General features: G+C 38.2%; 1 protein-coding gene across 11 annotated transcripts in view; it reads left to right on the top strand.

Annotated features, from left to right (window-relative positions):
- Positions 1-20245, top strand: part of Eml5 (EMAP like 5) — a 119024-nt gene that overhangs the window by 75776 nt on the left and 23003 nt on the right. For 9 of the 11 annotated variants that reach the window (XR_004114718.1, XM_031357752.1, XM_031357756.1 and 6 more), the window contains 9 exons: positions 599-687; positions 1795-1971; positions 3786-3987; positions 4786-4912; positions 7658-7672; positions 10591-10599; positions 12605-12683; positions 14163-14292; positions 16976-17074. Coding sequence is in view for 10 of the 11 variants with exons in the window: in XM_031357752.1 (XP_031213612.1) it covers positions 599-687; positions 1795-1971; positions 3786-3987; positions 4786-4912; positions 7658-7672; positions 10591-10599; positions 12605-12683; positions 14163-14292; positions 16976-17074 (927 nt within the window). In the remaining variant the exon portion in view is untranslated. The remainder of the gene's footprint in view (positions 1-598; positions 688-1794; positions 1972-3785; positions 3988-4785; positions 4913-7657; positions 7673-10590; positions 10600-12604; positions 12684-14162; positions 14293-16975; positions 17075-20245) is intronic. The other 2 variants (XM_031357753.1, XM_031357754.1) reach the window with 2 other exon arrangements.

The raw sequence follows: 20245 nt of genomic DNA, 5'->3' as shown, positions 1-20245 counted from the left end.
CAAACTCAGAAATCTGCCTGCCTCTGCCTCCCAAGTGCTGGGATTAAAGGCGTGTGCCACTGCCGCCTGATTTGGCGTTCTTATTCTTTGGGTTGGTGGAAACTAGAACTCTGACTATCCTAAAAAGATTTACCCAACTAATAGTAACAAGCATTCTAGGTCTCATGCAGAGGTGAGTAGTAAATCACAATTTAGGGAATTAAAGCTAGCCCAGGAAGGCTGGGTGGTGGCACATGCCTTTAATCCCAGCACTTGGGAGGCAGAAGCAGGCAGATTTCTGAGTTCGAGGCCATCCTGGTCTACAGAGTGAGTTCCAGGACAGCCAGGGCTATACAGAGAAACCCTGTCTCAAAAAATCAAAAAAAAAAAAAAAAAAAAAAAAAAAAAAAAAAAAAAAAAAAAAAAAAAGCTAACTCAGGATAATTTGTCTCTAGACTGGAACATCCAGCTCTCCCTAGGAAACTACACACATTCTGATCATCCTGTGAGATGTTTATCACATGTTGTGGTTTGTTTTCTTTCTGAGAATTACTGTTAAGAGTGATATTTGTATCCATGTGCCTTTAATATGTCTGTCATTTTAAAATTCTCTTTTAAGGAAAGCTTTTACAGGTCAACACTGGTGCTAAAGAACAGCTATTCTTTGAAGCTCCTAGAGGAAAGAAGCAAAGCATCCCCAGTGTGGAGGTAGGAAGGTGGTGATGCTTGCCGTTGTGTTTATGTGATTGACAGTGGCTGGAAAACTGAGGCCTCCTTCCCAGCCTTCATCTATGTGTGATGATCGTTCATTCTCACAGCATTTGAATAATTCTTCTGGAAAGTTTATTTTACTGGACCAGACAGAGAAATAGATGGGTAAAGAAAAGAGACACTTTTTAAAAGAAGGAATCTGGGCCTGATGATGTAGGCTTTTAATTCCAGCAACTGGATCTTTGTGAGTTCAAAGCCAGCCTGGTCTATGTAGTGAGTTCTAGGCTAGTTAGGGCTTACATAGTGAGACTTTGTCTCAAATAAATAAATAAATAGATAGATAGACAGACAGACGGATGGATGGATGGACAGATGGATGGATGGATGGATGGATGGATGGATGGATGGATGGATGGAAGGAATATAAAACCTTGTATACTTAGCTGCACTTGAGTCGCTGTCCTAAAAGGACAAGAAGCATTCCCTGGTAACCAGGACATGCCATCTTCTCCTTTGTAGTACCTACCATGTGTACAGCATCTTTTGAAGCCTGTATACCTGAGATACTTGTTCTGACAGGTGTGTATGGAGATGGGGGAAGAGAAGGGCAGAGGGGGAAAGAGAGGAAAGAAAGAAAATTATTCTCGGTCTTGTGCTATCACTAATTTTATCTGATATCACTAATATCACTAATTTTTAGTCAGTATGATCTAGGAAGTGGTGCTCAGCAAATGTAACATGGAAGAGGCTTAATAAAGGGGCTATCAGACTTCTTAATTTGTAGACTGGTTGAAAAATGTGTTTATAATCCATTAATAGAGACAAATGCACAGGAAGCTTTGTTTGGGGGTAATCTGTGAGAAGCAGCAGTTTGACTTATCACTGTGTGCTCAGAAGCTAGGACATAACAGTATGTGTATAGTAATCAAGTCCTAAATGATAGTATGCTGAAATTTTCTGTAGGCAATGGAGCTGGGAAGCTATAAAACCAGCTAAGAATTTAACAGTTTTCCTGTTAAATCTTTACTTTTACTGTGATGGAAAAATATTTAAACTTGGCATTTTAAATGTTATAATCTCACAGCATTTTTTAAACATTTTTAGGTGGAAAAAATTAGTTGGGCAACATGGACAAGTGTACTTGGTTTATGTTGTGAGGGAATTTGGCCAGTAATCGGAGAAATCACAGATGTAACCGCCTCTTGCCTCACCAGTGACAAAATGGTCCTCGCCACAGGGGATGACTTGGGATTTGTGAAGCTGTTCAGATATCCAGCTAAAGTATGTGTTTCTCTTAAACTTATCCAATAGCACTGTAATGAAAATGGTGGCGGGAATATAAGTTTTACTGTTTTAGTAATAATAATGTATAGATAGTATGTAATGTTATATTGCCAGAGGTTTGGAATTGTGTTCCCTTTTCTTGGCATCATATTAATAGCTTTATCTAAAATAAGCATTATAGTTTACTAAACTGTGCCTTGGTTTATATGTTATATTGTACAGTGTTTTTCATTACTAAATAAATAAATATCCCTCCCTCAGTATTCCTTTTATCAACATAATTTTATAATTAATTATAAGCATAAATATAACTTTACTATATACCATTAAGAATCAATATAAGCTTTATAGATGTAGGGTTTACATCAGAAAAAGAAGGCAATAAATAATAAACAGTTAAATACCTATAAAATCAAATAACACTGATTTATTGTGATTTGTTTTTTCTGAAACCAGATACTACAGATTCTTTACCTCTCTCTAGTCTGTCTTGTTTGATTGTTCAATTTATTGACCTTTATTCACACTATTATAAAACATTAGGCTTCTGTTTCCCACAAAAGTAAAACTTGTGTATATAGCAAGTACATTGACTTTCTAGTCATAAACCAAGTTATATATTATAATCTGGCATCAATATGGACATGAACAGAATTTGAAGTGGAGTGCTGAGATAATATCATGGTATGGAACTTGTGGTGGCCTCAGCTGTCTTTGTCAGCATCTCCAGCTACTCACTGAAGTGAAAACATAGGTTTTAAACTTCTCACTGGGAACTCAGCGACTCAAGAAAATATGCTAGGCCCAGGGATTTTAGTTTATAGTAAGTATGGAACTTACCTAGCCTGGCTGATCCCTAATAGGAGAATGGAGGAAGAAGGGAGGTCCCTGTAGCAAGAACCACACAATCTTAGAGAAAGTCTGTGCCTTGAGGACAGACTCCTCCCTCTCAACAACAGCAGCAGTGGGTCTTTATTTCATCTGTTTGTGGGGAGAAGCATAGATGTGCCTTATAGCCAGAAGACGGCTTGAGAGAATCGGTTCTCTCTTTCCACCAAGTGTTCTGAGAATTAAACTCGGGCTTAGTGGTGTACCTTTTTCTACTCAGCCTTCTCACCAGACCCGTAATTTTGATTGTCTCCCATCAAGAGAATTCACTCATTTTCTCTTACTTATTTGTGTGTGTAGGGGGCAGGGTATATGCACACATGCATGTATGTGTGTGAGCACTATATGCCATGGCACGTGGAGGTCAGAGGACACCTGCTGAAGTTAGACCTCTCCTCCAGTATGGCTTCTACACTTTACACTCAAATCATTCAACTTGATAGCAAGCACCTTGACATGGTGAACCATCTCCCTGACCCCTATGCTTTGTTAATAAGAGAAAATTTACTTTAACAACTTTGAAAACCTACTTATAGTTTATTGATCTCAAATTTACTTGCACAACTAACCCTTTCAGGATATATAACTAACAGTTCCTTGGAATTTAAAAAAGTATTACAGTTCTAGAGAATGTAGTTCTACGGTAGAGTGCCTACTGCCTGTCTATCAGATATGGAACACTAAAAGATAAAAGAGAGGAAGAGGGGAGAGGGAAAGGGGGAGACAGAGAAGGGGAGAGAGAGAGAGACTATGTTTATACTATGTGTATGTAATACTTACCAAAGAAAGCACAAGTGGAATGCAGTAAAATATAATTGTATGTGTGTACGTAATATATATATTATATATTTACCTCAGACTTTAAAAACAAAAGTATCAATACTAGAATTGAGAAAAAATGTTTGGATTCACTTTATCTTCAGGGGAAATTTGGAAAGTTTAAGAAGTATGTGGCTCACAGTACACACGTCACAAATGTTCGCTGGACTTATGATGACAGCATGCTGGTTACCCTGGGAGGAGCAGACATGTCCCTAATGGTATGGACAAATGAAGTGGAGAGCCATCGGGAAAAGAAGTGCTGTGACAGCGAAGAGTCTGATATAGATTCTGAAGAAGATGGAGGTATTTCATTTCAAAACACTTGAACAAAAATACAGAAACAGTAGCTCTACCAATTCAAACTACAGAAGTTAAAAATAATAATCATGTTTGAACAGTTGTGTTATTAGAGTTTGGGTCAGTTTTACAGCAAAATTGTTTTTGTGACTCATGACTGGGAAGCATTGATGACTTAGATATTCATCATCTATAAAACAGCCAATCATATTTTAAGTAAGTGCTATTAAAAGCTTTTATATTGTTGAATTTTATATTTTTAAGATAATTTTGATTTTATTAATGTACCAGTAATACCAATAATTATAAAAACATAGGATGGATGAATAATTTAACCATTCATACTTAACAGTTGAGGGTACATACTAATGTATGTGTACACTTATGTATATAGTATTTTTAGTAAAAATGAGGTAATTAAACTTTTGTAGCTTACAGTAATGCACAATTAGTGATAATTAGTAATATCATTACATATTAAATATTCTTCACATTAACTTTTCTAGTTGCATATTTAGTTATTTTCCCTTAACAATTTACCTTGTGCCGGGCAGTGGTGGCACACACCTTTAATCCCAGCACTTGGGAGGCGGAGGCAGGCAGATTTCTGAGTTTGAGGCCAGCCTGGTCTATAGAATGAGTTACAGGACAGCCAGGGCTATACAGAGAAACCCTGTCTCAAAAAAACCCAAAGACAAACAAACAAACAAACAAAAAACCAATTTACCTTATATTGTTGGAAGAACATGAATTTATAAGAATGTAATTGATCACCTTATCATAGCATGTATATCTTAATGACAGGCTATGACAGTGATGTTACAAGAGAGAATGAAATTAGCTACACCATCAGAGCCTTATCAACTAATATTCGCCCAATGTTTGGAGTCAAGCCTCATTTGCAACAGAAAGAGCCATCAGTTGATGAAAGGTAATAATAAAGTTTAAAATTTGATGAAGAAAAAGATACTGACAAAAATTTGAATTTTATCTACATGGATTTTCTATAGAAGTTAATAGCAGTGTTGATTTATGCAGTTGTGAGCCACTGATAGAAATTGTCCTTAAGTGTTTTCGGTGTTGATACTATCTTTACAAGGATACATCAATATATAAAACTACTGTAGTCTGACTAATCTTATTTTCAGACTTTCATAAATGCATGTGATAGACTAGGGAAGAGAGAGAAGTGTGATTCTTCTTGAAAAACCCTGTCTGTGCATCCTCAGTGAAGAGGGTGCTGTCGTTTACAAAGTCTTTCCAAAAAGACAGATCGAAGTACAGACTGTCTTTAATGGAAATTACTGTTCTTGACATAGAGCCAACATATTCAAAGGGATTTGTGAAAAGAAAGCTGTGTGTTCCTGTGCACACATACAAGTTCAAGTGTGGCTGTGGAGGTCATAGGTAGACCTAGCCTGTTGGCTCTTGTTTCTCAGAAGCATCCATCTTTTCATCTTTTTTTTTTTAAAATATGGGTTCTGAAGATTGAACCTAGGTCCTCATGCTTGCAAGGCAAGCGTATGAGCTTTTCACCAGCCCAGCCGAGACGGTTAATAACGTCTGTGTTGAGGAAGAGAGTTTGACATGATGCTACCCGAGTAAAGGATGGGGAACAGTGAAAAGACATTTAGGGTTTGGAGCTGTAACCTGGTGATAGAGCACTTGTCAGCATGCGTGAGGCCCTGGGCCATATTCTCAGAATCACAAACAGAACAAAATAAGCCTATGGCAAAGACTCCACACATAAAAAGGTTGAAATAGTAAAAGACAGTATACAGAAATAATGAGGGACAGAGAGAGAGGTGGTTGTGGGTGGGAAAGCAGTGACTTCCGGAGAAGGCTATGATGAGGGAAACCTTATTTAAGTGTTCCCAGGGAATGCGGCTCCTTTCTGCTTCATGTGCTTAGTTGGTCCATAAAATACTGTAACAATGGTGGGCAGTCATCTACCACAGAGTCAGGCTGAGCATGCATTTGCTTTGTGTGAAGAGGCGAAGAAATATAAAAGCATTTTTAGGAAAGTCGTTGACACTGTGATCTGAGTACTTGTACTAAAATGCCAGGGTGAGGCAGCTCGCTAGAAGATAGTGTCTGGTGCTAAATCTACACACTTGGAGCCAGTCAAAAGAAATATCAATTTTTGTCATTTTCCAGTTGTGTGAGCTTGAAGAAATATTCATCTGTTCTTAAACTGTTTCTTCACTGGCAGAATCAGAGCTATAATTCTTATCTGTGGATTATTTCAAGGTCTAAATAAAATAATCAAAAATTTAAGTTAAATATTAAGGATTAAGAAATAGATTTTTACTGCTGACACCAGTCTCACTTAATGAAATATAGAGCAGGCTGGGCATGATGGCACACAACTGTAATCCAGGCGGGCAGAGGCAGGTCTCCGTGAATACGAGAGCAGCCTATTCTATGAGGCAAGTTCCAGGCCAGCCAGGGCTACAGAGTGAGAGCCTGTCTCATACAAGAGAGAGAGAGTAACCTAAAGTACTAATTCTGAAATGAAATGTTCACAAAGTAATGAGTACTACCTGAATATTTATTAGTTATGGGAATACATGTAAACAAACATGTGGGTTTTAAAAATTGAATACTTAAATAATTGTTAGTATTATCTAAGGGAAATTCTAGCTATCAAGCAATGAAAACTAAAAAGTACCATAAACTCTTTCATAAGTTATATTGATATTTTTCAAAGAAATGTCATCATTCTTCAGGTCAGTTTGTTATATAACCTAACTTTAGCTAGAAAGCCGTCATTTTGTCACAGTAAAGCAGATTTCCTCTTCACTGGTGAAGCAATCCAAGTGATGCTCATGGGAAAGTTTTCTCTTTTGAAGAACTGTTTAATGCTGTCATTGCTGTAACCATTGCTGCTAGTTTGTTTTCTTGAGACAAGGTCTGGCTTTGTGGCCCAGTCAGGCCTGGAACTCACTGTGTTCAGTACCCCTGGCGTTCCTCATGTGCACACTTCTTGCCTCTGTGTCTGAAGTGCTGATGTAAGCCACCAGGCCCAGCTCTAGTTTGGATTTTTTTACAGCTAACTTCTCAGAATTATTTCTGAATTTATCTATTTATTTATTTGCATTGTGTTCTCGTTTTCTATAGTTGATATCAGTCCTGCTAAATTCTTTTGAAAAAGCTGAGAGAAAGTGAGCAGTGTGGCTCCTCAGAAGAGTCCTCATTTTCACAGGAATGATAAAGTAGAAGGAAATAGTTACTTCTTTTGCCAGTTTTGAATATATTACTCAAAGTATACTTTACTTGTTTAAATAGTTGTGTCATATTTTAATGTTAGCCATTAAATGTTAGTTACTTCATAATCAGTTAAGCATCGAATTGTCTACTTTATAGGGAATATTTCCAATGACAGTTGATTACTATTATATTTAGTTAATACTTCATGATTATTTTTCTAAATGATTTTAATAGTGATATGACTTTCATTTTCAATAAATACTTTCTAGCAAATATTTTATATCTAAGATGGTTAACTTTTTAATAAGATTTCTAATATTTTAATTAAAATATCCAAAATCTGTTATAAAATTAGAAATGTTGTGTTTTCTTAGCGTTCTTTTGATGTTATTTTATTCTGTTTGCTCATTGTCATATGGACTCACCATCAATTTCGTATTGTTCCCTACTTCTCTTCTGCTCAAAGACAGGGGGTAGTAAGGTAAGTGTTTTATTAAGGAACATATTCTGTTAAAATGTTTAGTATTCTATTTTGATCCGTATGTCAAGACACTAACTTTTTCTATAAAACATTTAGTTGCACTTGCCAAAAATAATTAGAAAATGAAATGTGGTTGTTATTTTAATAGTAGGCCTTTGTTACAAATTAGTTTTACAAATGAATTTTCTTGGACTGAAAGATAATCAAGTTAATAAACATATGTTCTGTTTAATAAAGTTTAATACACTAAGTCATTTAAAAAATCAAAATAGGATAAATATGGTATCATTATGTTTCACAGTATTACATGGATAATAAAGTCCGTTGGAGTGCTGGCTTGCAGTCACCTCCAGTGAGCTGAGAGTGTCTTCAAAGCAGTTCTAAGAGCCGTCATGGAAATGGTCGACTTTAGAAGTATGAAAAGATCACAAATTCTAGCGAGGTGACAGGTGATAAGGACCAGAGTGTATTTGAGACTAGATTGTTCAGACATCCAGCTGCTACTCTTGAATGTTCAACAGCAGAAATCATCTGGGAGGGTCATTTTGCATTTTCAACAGAATAATATATGCAAAGATGAGTCCAGAGTGTGGCTTTGATCTATGAAGAGGCCCACATGATCTCCCATGAACTTAACAGAAATGAAGCGTCCAGTCTTAGGCCCATATGTAAAGTACTGTGTTTAGGACTGAGCTCCATGTTACATGAGTACTGTAGCAGAAAGCAGAGTGAAGCGAAGTTGGAAGGCTGCTTCTGAGAACACTCAGTTATTTAGGAATCATTGGTTTAGAAAACATGAAGCTAAGCAGAGATGCAATTGCTGTCACAAGTGCAAGTGCCCTGTGCTTTAAATCACCATCTGCCAGGAAAGCGTGATGGGAGACTTCTGTGATCCTGTTCAGTTTGTTAGTACTTTTCTTGCCATTGCCCTCCTCCTGCCCCTAGGCCTGAATCCAGGCCTTGGGTGATAGCCAATGTTCCAAAACTGCTGCATCCTCAAACCCTGGTGGTTTTATTTCATTTTATTTTGGTGTTCTGAGACAGAATCTTAAGTATAGCCAGAGCTGGATGACATTTGAGGTCCCTTCCCCTCAGCTGCCTAAATGCTGGGATTTCAGTCACCTGCCAAGCTTTGTTCTCCTATTCAGGGAACTATTCTTTTGGGATGGGAGTGAGAGGTGGATTTCTTTGGAGACAGAGTTTTGCTCTGTGGCTCTGGCTGCCCTGGTACTAGTAGTGTTGCTTAGGCTACCCTTGAGCTCATAGCAATCCTCTTGCCTCAGCTTCCCAGAGAGTGCTGGCATTATACATGAGCACCACCACACTCAGGTGGCATTTTTCTTTTTAATGATAGTTCTTTGGTAGCCAAGTCTCAAACTTGCCCTGAATGGCCGAGTCTGTTTGCTTGAGTTGGTACCTGAAGAACCTTCTTAGATCTGAATGATGGTCTCATTAGATAACTTCCTTAAAACAGCCCCAGTGATACTTGGCTAAGGGTGTCTATTCCTTTCTTTTTTCTTTTTTTTAATTTTTACTTTTATTTTTTATGAAATTAGTTTTTTTATTAAATTAAGTTTTTTACACTTCATATTCCATTCCCCCCATCCACCCTCCGAATGCTCCACATCTCACACCTCCTCTTCACCCCGTCCCCCGTCTCCATGTGGATGCCCCCACCCACCACCCCACCTGACCTCTAAACTCTCTGGGGCCTCCAGTCTCTTGAGGGTTAAGTGCATCATCTCTGAATGAACACAGACCCGGAAGTCCTCTACTGTATGTATATTGGGGGCCTCATATCAGCTGGTGTATACTGTCTGGTGGTCCCGTGTTTGAGAGATCTCAGGGGTCCAGATTAATTGAGATCCTCAGGATTCCCTTCTTCTTAGCTTCTTTCAGCTTTCCCTAATTCAACAACAGGGGCCAGCTGCTTCTGTCCATTGGTTGGGTGCAAATATCTGCATCTGACTCTTTCAGCTGTTTGTTGGGCCTTCCAGAGGGCGGTCAGGCTAGGTCCCATTTTGTGAGTGCTCCATTATCCTCTGTAATAGTGTCAGGCCTTGGGACCTCCCCTTGAGCTGGATCCCACTTTGGGCCTGTCGCTGGACCTTCTTTTCCTCAGGCTCCTCTCCATTTCTATCCCTGTAATTCTTTCAGACAGGAACAATTATGGGTCAGAGATGTGGCTGTGGGATGGTAACCCCATCTCTTACTTGATGCCCTGTCTTCCTGCTGGAAGTGGGCTCTATAAGTTCCCTCTCCCTAATGTCAGGCATTTCATCTAAGGTCCCTCCCTTTGATTCCTGAGAGTCTCTTACCTCCCAGGTCTTTGGTGCATTCTGGAGGGTCCCCTCAACCCCATCCTCCTATTTCTTGAGATTGCCTGTTCCATACTTTCTGCTGGATCTCAGGGCTTCAGTCTTTTTCCCCCAGATCAGGTTCCCTTCTTTCCCCCACTCCCCAGTCCCCCATCCATGTTCTCTCTCAGGTCCCTCCCTCCCTCCCCACTTGAGATTGCTTTCTTCTCTCTCCCAAGTGGGACTGAGGTGTCCTCACTTGGGCACTTCAGCTTGTTGACCTTTTTGAATTCTGTGGATTGTGTTTTGAGTATTCTGTACTTTATTTTTTCTTAAGAACAAAGATAAGATTAAATATTTTGCTTGAATGACACTCTAAAATTTCATCACAGAACATTCTGGATTCGCATGTCTTCCTTTTTATCTTCTGATTTTTATGCTATTAATGGAATAATTTAAGCTTTTCTTATATACAGTAATAAACTAAAAACAAGCCTTTAATGTATGAAATATAGTTTATCTGTGCTAAAGCTAACAGTATTTCATGAGAGATACTGTTATAATGTTTTAAATTCAAATATATGTTATAATCCTTCTCCTTTCCCCTTTGCTGCTGAGAAGAGGATCCAGGTAACCCTCTCTTTGCTATGTTTATAAGACCGAATTTTGTGTTTTTATTATCTCTCCTATTTGCCATTAATGAGCACTGGTGCTTTGTTCTTGTCCTCTGTTTCTACTTTTCCTCCCTCTGAAGGAATGGCATCTTAATTATTTGCCTTACAAAAGTCACTCTATTACTAAAATTTTATGTATCCAAATTGTATAGTTTTACAAGTCAAATACTTTCATTTTAGGTAGTAAAACAATTTATGGAAATAATCCTTATAAAAATTAAAATATGCTTAATTGTTATGTATGATTATATAGATAAAACTTGCTAGTGGAATTAGAATTAAAGCTATCAGATACTTACAATTTGAATAAAGTTTACCAACATTGGCTTGGAAGAAAAGCCAGGTTTTCTATCTTTTTTGAATTTCTCCTGGTAGGAATATTCTTAAATGTTAAATATTATAAATTTAATTCTGTTTTTATTTATGGACATTCAAAAATATGAAGGTTTGAACTTTAAATTTCTATGATAACTTGGAAATTTACATGTTCTTGATATTTTTTGACTCCAGTCAGTCTTGCTCGGTGCATACTGTTTCATGCTCTGTGTGAATATATACATTATTTAACACTGTTTTCCAGTACTCAGGATGAAGTGTAGGCTTTGCTCATGCTAGGTCACGATGCTACCTCCAGGCCAGCTCTCCAACATTCTGCATTTATTTAGAATGCATGTTCAATATGCAACACTGGGGCTGGAGAGATGGCTCAGTGGTTAAGAACACTGGCTGTTCTTGCAGAGAACTGGTTGCGTTCAGTTCCCCCAGACTCTGTGGATGCTTACAAACATCCTTAATTCTAGTTCCAGGGCATCTGGCATCTCTTTTGACCTCTGTGGGTTCCTGCATGCATGTGATGCACATACATACACTCAGACATGTACCAATACATACATGTATGCATGTGCACACACACAGACACACTCACACAAAATTAAATATTTTTTAAAAGATGCAACATTTCTTTTAGCTTTGCAAATATATAACTTGACAGTAATTTTTAAATCTATTTATATGGCTTTAATAAATTATTAAGTACTGGAAGTTTTTATAAAATTAATGAGTATAATTTCTAATTTAGTTATAAATTGAATATTTAAATTTTAGAGAAGAGTTAATGCATGATTTAGATTTAGTGTTCAGATTATAAAATATTTGAGTAATTGTTGAGATGGACTAGTAAGTGACTTTTAAAAATTAAAGGTTTTATCAAAATGCTTTCATAATTATATAATTCAGAATATGAATCTGTGTCCTGTTGGAATAGGGAACATTTTAATAGAACCTGAGCAGATAGGGAAGGGCTTGATTCAAGAGCCATTCTGTCGGAAAAGGTGATAAATATCCTATAAGCAGGTTAGGGAAGAGGGCAGTGTGGGGAGAGTAGTTGTGGTAATGACCCTTGATGGGGGTTGTATGGTCTACGCTGCTTTGTGACTTATAAAGTGTCTTCCTGATGTGGATGCCAATAGTCACCATGAGGGAATTCAGGCAGGGCACTAGGAAAGGGCATGGAATGGAGGAGCATAAAGGGATGTATAAATTTGAACTCATGTGAATTATGTTACCAACAGTGTAGAAAGCTCATGAAAATGTTATCCAAATTCTCTGTCAGAATGTTTTGTATATCTGCTATGTGAGTCATAAAGGAGGCTTCAGAACAGTAATTCAGGCTTTGATGATAATACATCCATCCAGAAATGTTTTGAGTATGTCAAACTAACATTCTTACATTTGCCTATTATGCTGTTTTATTTACATTATGAGACATAGACCAGAGATATTAAAAGTAAAAATGAAGAAAAGTTTGATTCTTTCTGCATTAGAAGTTGTAATGATATATAGAGAGCACAATCTAGTAGAATAAGAGTGAGCTCCCTTTGGGGAAGGTGACATTTCTGGAGGGCAAGGTTGGAGACCCAGTGTGATCTGCCTTTTTATGCCTTCCCACCCCTCTGTTCCAGGCCTCCAGTGAGTAGGGCCCCACCACAGCCAGAGAAACTTCAGTCAAACAATGTTGGCAAGAAGAAGAGACCCGTAGAGGTAAGGGAAACGAATTTCCCAGTATTCCCACGCTTCCTTTTTTATAAACATTCAAGTTTTGCCATTTGTTTTCATGAAACCAGGTGTATTGAATTTATCTTTGCTTGGTTGGTTGTAAAAGTAAGTTGCTGACCAACCATGCCCCCCAGAGCTCCCAGGGACTAAACCACCAACCAAAGAGTACACTTGGAGCAACCCATGGCTCTAGCCCCATATGTAGCAGAGGATGGCCATATCTGGCATCAATGGTAGGGGAGGCCCTTGGTCCTGTGAAGGCTTGATGCCCCAGTGTAGGGAGTGGGTGAGTGGGTGGGTGGGGGAGCACCTTCATAAAAGCAGGGGAGGAGGAATGGGATAAGCGGTTTTCAGAGGGGAAACCAGGAAAAGGGATAACATTTGAAATATAAATAAATAAGATATCCAATTTTAAAAAGTAAAAAAATAAATAAAGTTGGTTGCTTAATTCTTACTCAAATTTAAAATTTGGACTGATAACCTCTGCATCTCTTAATTTCAAATGAATCTTTTTTTACTCTTACATAAATAATGACCTAGATTGTTCTGTATCTTGAAGAATGTAATTTTATATGAATGGTTTGTGGCCTAGGGAAACAAGATACCTTGGTGGTGTCTTATAGTTAGTAAGTTGATTTTATACGTTAAAGAGTAAATGTACTATCTCAGGAACTTTTTATCTCATGTGAGACATTTAATATATGGAGATTGTTTCTCCTTATTTCTTCAATCAACGGGCCTTTTCACAGGCATATCATATTGCTGCCATCAGCAGCACACACAAACTATGCTAGGTCCAGCATAAGAAAGGTATACATCTATAGAAGGATTGTAGCTCTCTCCCACCACTCAAAAGGCAATGAAAATGAATACTTCTAGTTGTAGGATTCTCTGTCAGAACTTTACTCATTATTTGTCAGAAACCACTTTGGTTTCTCCTGAGTGTCTAATTTTGACAAAGTTTATCTGAAGTATGTAGACCAAACAGACTAACAATGAATACAGCCTACAACATTCCTTTGTCAATGTTTAACACATGGAAACTTAAATATTCTCTTGGAATGAGATGACTGACCCTTTTCCTTCCTCCTATAAGTTTATATTGAAAAATATGGAATGTGTGTTTGCATTACTGAAGGCATTTTACATAAAAAATATGTCTAAATGGCTGTTGCACCCAAGATGTCCATGGCAGTGGTGGTCACCTGCATAACACTGGGTCCACCAACACTCCACCATCAATATACACACGTGTGTATATGTGTGTGTACATATACATATATACACTTATGTTTATATGAAATCATGAAAGGCTAATGAAACACTTAAATGCCTAGCCTAATTTTGGGTTAGAAGTTTATAACATACCTAAAGCACATTCTTCTTTGTCAGAAAATACTCATACTCTCTGTATCACATTTAGGCTGAGGAAGGGTGTGATGTACATTTTTAACATTGTTACAGGACCTTGTATTGGAGCTTGCTTTTGGCTATCGGGGCAGAGACTGCAGGAACAATGTGCACTATTTAAATGATGGTGATGATATAATTTATCACACTGCCTCTGTTGGAATTCTGCACAATGTTGCCACAGGTAGGTCATCTTAATTCTCTGTAAACACACTCTTTTTAATTTAGATCTTTTTATTTAGCAGCTTAAAATTATTTGTTAAAGTAGTTTTACTTTTGGGGTTTTGTTTGTTTTGTTTTCAAGACAGGGTCTCATTATGCAGAAATTTTGAGGGTTTTTGAGGTAGTGTCTCACTATGTAGCTTTGGCTAGCCCAGAACTTCCTATGTAGACCAGGCTGGCCTCCAGCTCAAACTCATAGAAATCTGCCTGTCTCTGCTAGGGTTAAAAGTATATACCACAACCCCTAGCTTCAAATACTGTTTTTAAAAGATGAAAGATTTGTATGTTCTGAAGGGAAGCCAGAAATGATTTTAAATGTATAAGAAAAATAATCTAAAATAAAAATATTTCATACTATAGTTGTTTCTATCTGTTTTGAAGTGACATTATTTTATAGTCAAGGGTAAAATTATCTGTATAGTCCAGGCTAACCTCACTAGCCACTTTTCTGCCCTAGGTTCCCGAGGCCTGTGCTACTATGCCCTGTAATATTTTAGTCTTGAGAGAATATGATCCAGCAGAAGAATATTTCATTATTATTATTATTATTATTATTATTATTATTATTATTATTATTTTGTTTTTCGAGACAGGGTTTCTCTGTATAGCCCTGGCTGTCCTGGAACTCACTCAGTAGACCAGGCTAGCCTTGAACTCAGAAATCCGCCTGCCTCTGCCTCCCGAGTGCTGGGATTAAAGGCATGAGCCACCACCGCCCGGCCTAGAAGAATATTTCATAATACTAAGTCTCCACAGGGCTCTAATAGGAGTGAAGGCTCACTATATTTAAAAATACATTTTATAAGGAAGGAAATGGTTGTACAATTAAGACTTTCTTTTCCAACACCTTCAGCTTGAGAATACATGGTTTGAGATAACTCTCTGTGAAAGCGGCAGCGAGTGTCTTATTAGACAAGTAGTAGCTGCGGTGAGTGAACTGGGTGATTTTCCTAGGCTGAGGAAAGCTAGGGACACTTAAGGAGGCTCCTGGCCTAAGCTGTACTGATTATCCTGGGTATAATCTAAGAAGGTGAGAAAATTCTTCTTGATGTTTATCTGATCAGTTTGATGAAGAGCAAATGAAGTTCTCTTGGCATCATGTGATGACCACTGTGGTGAGCCAGAGTGGTAATTTTGCTTTATTATATATGATTATAAACTTCATAAAACCTACAGTTGAAAGTAGTAATGATGTTATTCAATTCAAACACTTCTAGTTCCCTCTGTGTGTATATAGAGCAGGTAGATTGTGTGAGTCAGAATTCCTCTTCCTTGGTCAATGCTAACTGTAATATGATCTTTGTGCTTTGGCTTCCTAAAGTAAAGGATTCACCAGGGTCACAATAAATCAGTAGCAGTTTGCCTCTTAATATTTTGTGTTTTTGAAAACACTAAGAACATCAGTTCTCTCTCATTGAGGTTTTCTGTGTCCTTTGGGAGAATGGGAAAAAATAAAATAGGAAGGAACTAGATGGATAGACACGTGACACTCATGTTTATTCTTTGGTTCCTGATTTGTGATACGTTTGGGAGGGAGGACAGAGAAGAGGAGGCCTTACTTTAGTTTTGAGTGTCTCTCATCAGTTTGGGGATACATTGCAATGTTCAGAATCCTGAGAGTCTCTGCTAGCCTGTTTGCCAGCAATTTAACAAGCAGCTCATAATTAGCTGTTTGTTCTTCTCACTGGACCCTCAGCCCAGGAAAACACAAAGCATGTTCTAATTTCAGAAGATTTTTCTGCTTGATTTTCTTTTGTTGGACACAGTCCTTATATTGTTCAGTCTGGCCTGGTACTCATTGTGTAGCCCAGGCTGCCCTCAAACTCATTTTCTCCTCCTATTTCCATCTCTGGAGATGCCCAGGCTCACTCAAACTCAAACTTAGAGAGATCCACTTGCCTTTAGGGCTTGCAGATGTGTACCACCACACCCATAGGCTTTGAGAATGTGTAAGTAATTTAGTTGTGCTAATGTAATTGTTGAGGTTGTGGCAAACCTGCTGCACATGTGCCTCTAATCTTTATCCAGCCTGCTGTCCTGACTTCATTTCCCCAGAGTTACTTACTTCCTGTTTTATTTACAGTCTTGTTATCATCTTCATGGACTGCTGTGGAACCTTGGAAGGGTCTCCACTGCCATCAGAACTGCTAGCTCTCTGATCAAAAAATACTGCTTACAAGATAAATGTGAAATATGAATGGACATCACCTAGAATAATAAATGGAAATTTTACTTTTGTTTTCTCTGTAACCCTAATATATCTTTGTTTGTTTACAAAATCAAAAAGGGAAGATCATTAGCAAGGATTCAAAATCTTCCATAATTCTAGTACTTGCTTACCTTTCCATCCATATTGCAGGCTTTCATGACTGTCCACTTGACTCAGATGAACCATGTGTGTACAGTTAGGTACATCCCCAGCCTTTTACCTTTTTTGGTATCTTCAGCTTGTCTGTGGTTTATTCTTTTCAGCGTTCTATCCCTTTAAGATTACTGATTCATTGTCATCCTTTTGATAGTAATCACTTACATGGTAACTGCTCAAAATACATTCTGAATGAACAAATAAATTAGTTTATTGTGCTAAGTGTATGTGGCTGTTGCATCTTAAAGTTTTCAAAGTTAATTCTCATATTCCTTTATAGGGACACAGAGTTTTTATCAAGAGCATAATGATGATATTTTGTGCCTCACTGTAAATCAGCACCCCAAATTTATCAACATAGTGGCAACTGGCCAAGTAGGTATGTTTCTATATTTCAAAAAGAAATAGTTTGAAACATTTATTTTGTTCTAATAATTTCATACCCTAGGAAAAAATAAGTGTATTAAATTATGTATTGCTTGAAATGCATGTGTGGGTATAGAACCTAGCCCAGTTACCTTATGTGCATATAGAACCTAGCCCAGTCACCTTATGTGCATATAGAACCTAGCCCAGTCACCTTATGTGCATATAGAACCTAGCCCAGTCACCTTATGTGCATATAGAACCTAGCCCAGTTACCTTATGCTTGCTGCCAGGTAGCTTTCTATTCCTTAACTTTGGTTATCTGAGTTTGCTTAGACTATTAAAAATGCAAACTATCGTGTAAATAGTACATCTTTACCTTCATTAGGGATTTCTGGTCAGCTGAATGGCTGCATTCAATAGTATATAAAACTCAGAGGAAGGATAAAAGGGGAGCTAAGAAATTAACTAGACCAATGGGGACAGAATCCATGTTCAACAAAGGTTAGGCTGGGTAAGAGAAAATGCAGGTCTGTTTCACACTACATTTTATAGTGTTTGTTTGGCATTAGTATTGATCAGATTCACTACTGGTTTGATGTATGTACGTGTGATTTATTTTTAACTTCTGTCAAAAACTACAGGGCTCATGACTCACTAAGTAGGAAAGCGGGTATTTTAGAATGACAGTCAGAAATTACCATGACACTGCCTTACAGATGTAAGCAGTCTAGTTTATTTGTAATAAACATTATTGAAATTACCATATTTGTTGGGTCTTAGTGAGTCACAGTTGCTACACTCACTTCATTTGCTTTCCTGGTATCTTTATTTAACTTTCCATGTAAATACTAAGTTTGTTAGTCAGGGATTTATTCTTCTCTGGGTTATCTGGTTCTATAGCTGTGCCACATAGAACCCTTGTATTTTCTCTCCTGTAGAGTTTCCTTTTCTAAAAAAAATTAGTTTGTCAAGTCAATCTACAAAGTAATAGATTTTGTTATGACATTGTCATGTATATGTATCATTATACATTTTTCTTTATTATTTATTTGTGTGTGTGTCTGTGTGTATGTTCATGAAGAGCCCAGAAGAGTGCTCTCTTACTCTGTACCCTTTGCATCTGTTTCTTTGAGAAAGGGTCTCTCTCTGAACCTGGGACTTGCCTTGTCTTGGTTAGGCTGGAAGCCAGGAAGCCCCGACAACCCTCCAATGTCTACCCTACTTAGAGCTGGGGTTGCACACATGTATGGGACACTAGTTTGTTACATGGATAGATTATGGGCCAAGCCTGATGGCTCAGCCGGTAATCCTTACACTTGAGAGTTAGTAGCAGGGGATTGAACCCCACAGCTTTATGCCTAATGAAGTAACTCAACTTGTCTTTAGAAAGCTTGCTTATAAAATGGCCCTTCACATAGAAGGGAAGTCAGTGTCTGTGATTTCTATCTCATCAACCCTTGTTCTTGACCACATAGACAGTCTAATCATTCATTCCCTTGACTTTACCTTCCATCTTTGGAGACAATTATTTTCTCAGCGACTTTCTCTTAGTGTTTTTCTTTAAGAAGGACCATTTTGTACATCTCCCAGCTGTATTGTAGCAGGATGCATGGAACAATTAATTGCTTTCCAGGGAGAGCCTTCTCTGTACCAGACTATGTCTTGAGTCTTTTTTTTTTATTATTATTTATTATTATTTTTTTTTTTTATTTATTATTATATGTAAGTACACTGTAGCTGTCTTCGGACGCACCAAAAGAGGGTGTCATATCTCATTATGGATGGTTGTGAGCCACCATGTGGTTGCTGGGATTTGAACTCAGGACCTTTGGAAGAACAGTCAGTGCTCTTAACCGCTGAGCCATCTCTCCAGCCCCATCTTGCGTCTTTGAAATCCCAGAATTCTCGATAAAAAGGTTCAGAACTTAACTTTGGGCTGCCTGAGCCTCTTCTCAGAGTCTGTCAGTCTGGTAGCACAATGTCACTCAGCTCAGTGTCATAAAAGAGGATCAGGAGGTAGTTAGCTTTCCCTGGGTGATGGTGGGTGGAATTAGGGGATTTCATGCTGAGATGCATGTCTTAGCCAATTTTGGCTACTAAACAAATATCTGGATTAGGTGCTTTAAGAGAAACTAGTACACATTTCCTACTGTTTTGGAAAATGGAAGCTAAAGCTAAAGGTGTTAGCATGACTGGATCATGGTGAAGGCCCCCTTCCTGGGTTATAGACGGCCTTGTTATGTCCATATTGTCTTTCTGCTTTTCTCTCACCTCTTCTCATGTGGTCTCCATTATGAGAGCCCACCTTCATGACCTAATCATTCCTGAATGCCTCCCGCCTAACAGTATCGCTGACATTAGATGACATAGGAGCTTCTGAGGAACACAGACATTGATTGCATAGCAGCTGCACAGAAGCGCTCCCACTTTCCCATCTGGTATGGGATATAGTTGTCTGCTGAGGAGAGAAAGCTATGGTACATGTACCCAAACTCCAGTGAGTTCCAGATTTATACCAGTCCTTTCAGGTACAAACAAAACCCCCAAAACCTGGGGCACTGGGGAGGTAGCTCAGCAAATACTTGCTGTATAATGATAAAGTTCCAAAAACCATGTTAAAAAAACAAAACAAAATATAAAATCCAGACATGCTGGCAGACACTTGTAATCACAGCACTGGGCATGCAGGCCAGTGGGTCCTTGGAGTTTACTGGCCATCCAGCCTAGTGTACTAGTCAGGCTCCAGGTTATTAAGAGCCCTTTTCTTATTTATTTATTTATTTATTTATTTATTTATTTATTTATTTTAGGTATTTTCTTTATTTACATGAAAATTTCTCCATTCCCAGTTTCCCCTCCAAAAAACAAAGAAACAAACCAAAACAACAAAAACAAACCCCTGTTGCCTCCCACTTCCCCATGCCTGCCACCCCGCCCTCTCCCACTTTCTGGCCCTGGCATTCCCCTACACTGAGGCTCAGAACCTTCACAGGGCCGAGGTCCTCTCCTCCTATTGATGATCGATTTTGCAATCCTCTACCATACACATGCTGCCTGAACAATCAGACCCCTCCAGTGCAGTCCTTGGTTGAGTCCCTGGGAGCTCCCAGGGTATAGTTAGTTCATATTGTTGTTCCTCCTAAGGGGCTGCAAACCCCTCAGCTCCATTGGTCCTTTCTCT

Source organism: Mastomys coucha, unplaced genomic scaffold (genome assembly GCF_008632895.1).
Source record: "Mastomys coucha isolate ucsf_1 unplaced genomic scaffold, UCSF_Mcou_1 pScaffold6, whole genome shotgun sequence".
Classification (NCBI taxonomy): domain Eukaryota; kingdom Metazoa; phylum Chordata; class Mammalia; order Rodentia; family Muridae; genus Mastomys; species Mastomys coucha.
Note: the sequence above shows the minus strand (reverse complement) of the source record. Positions and strands in the feature narration are given on the sequence as shown.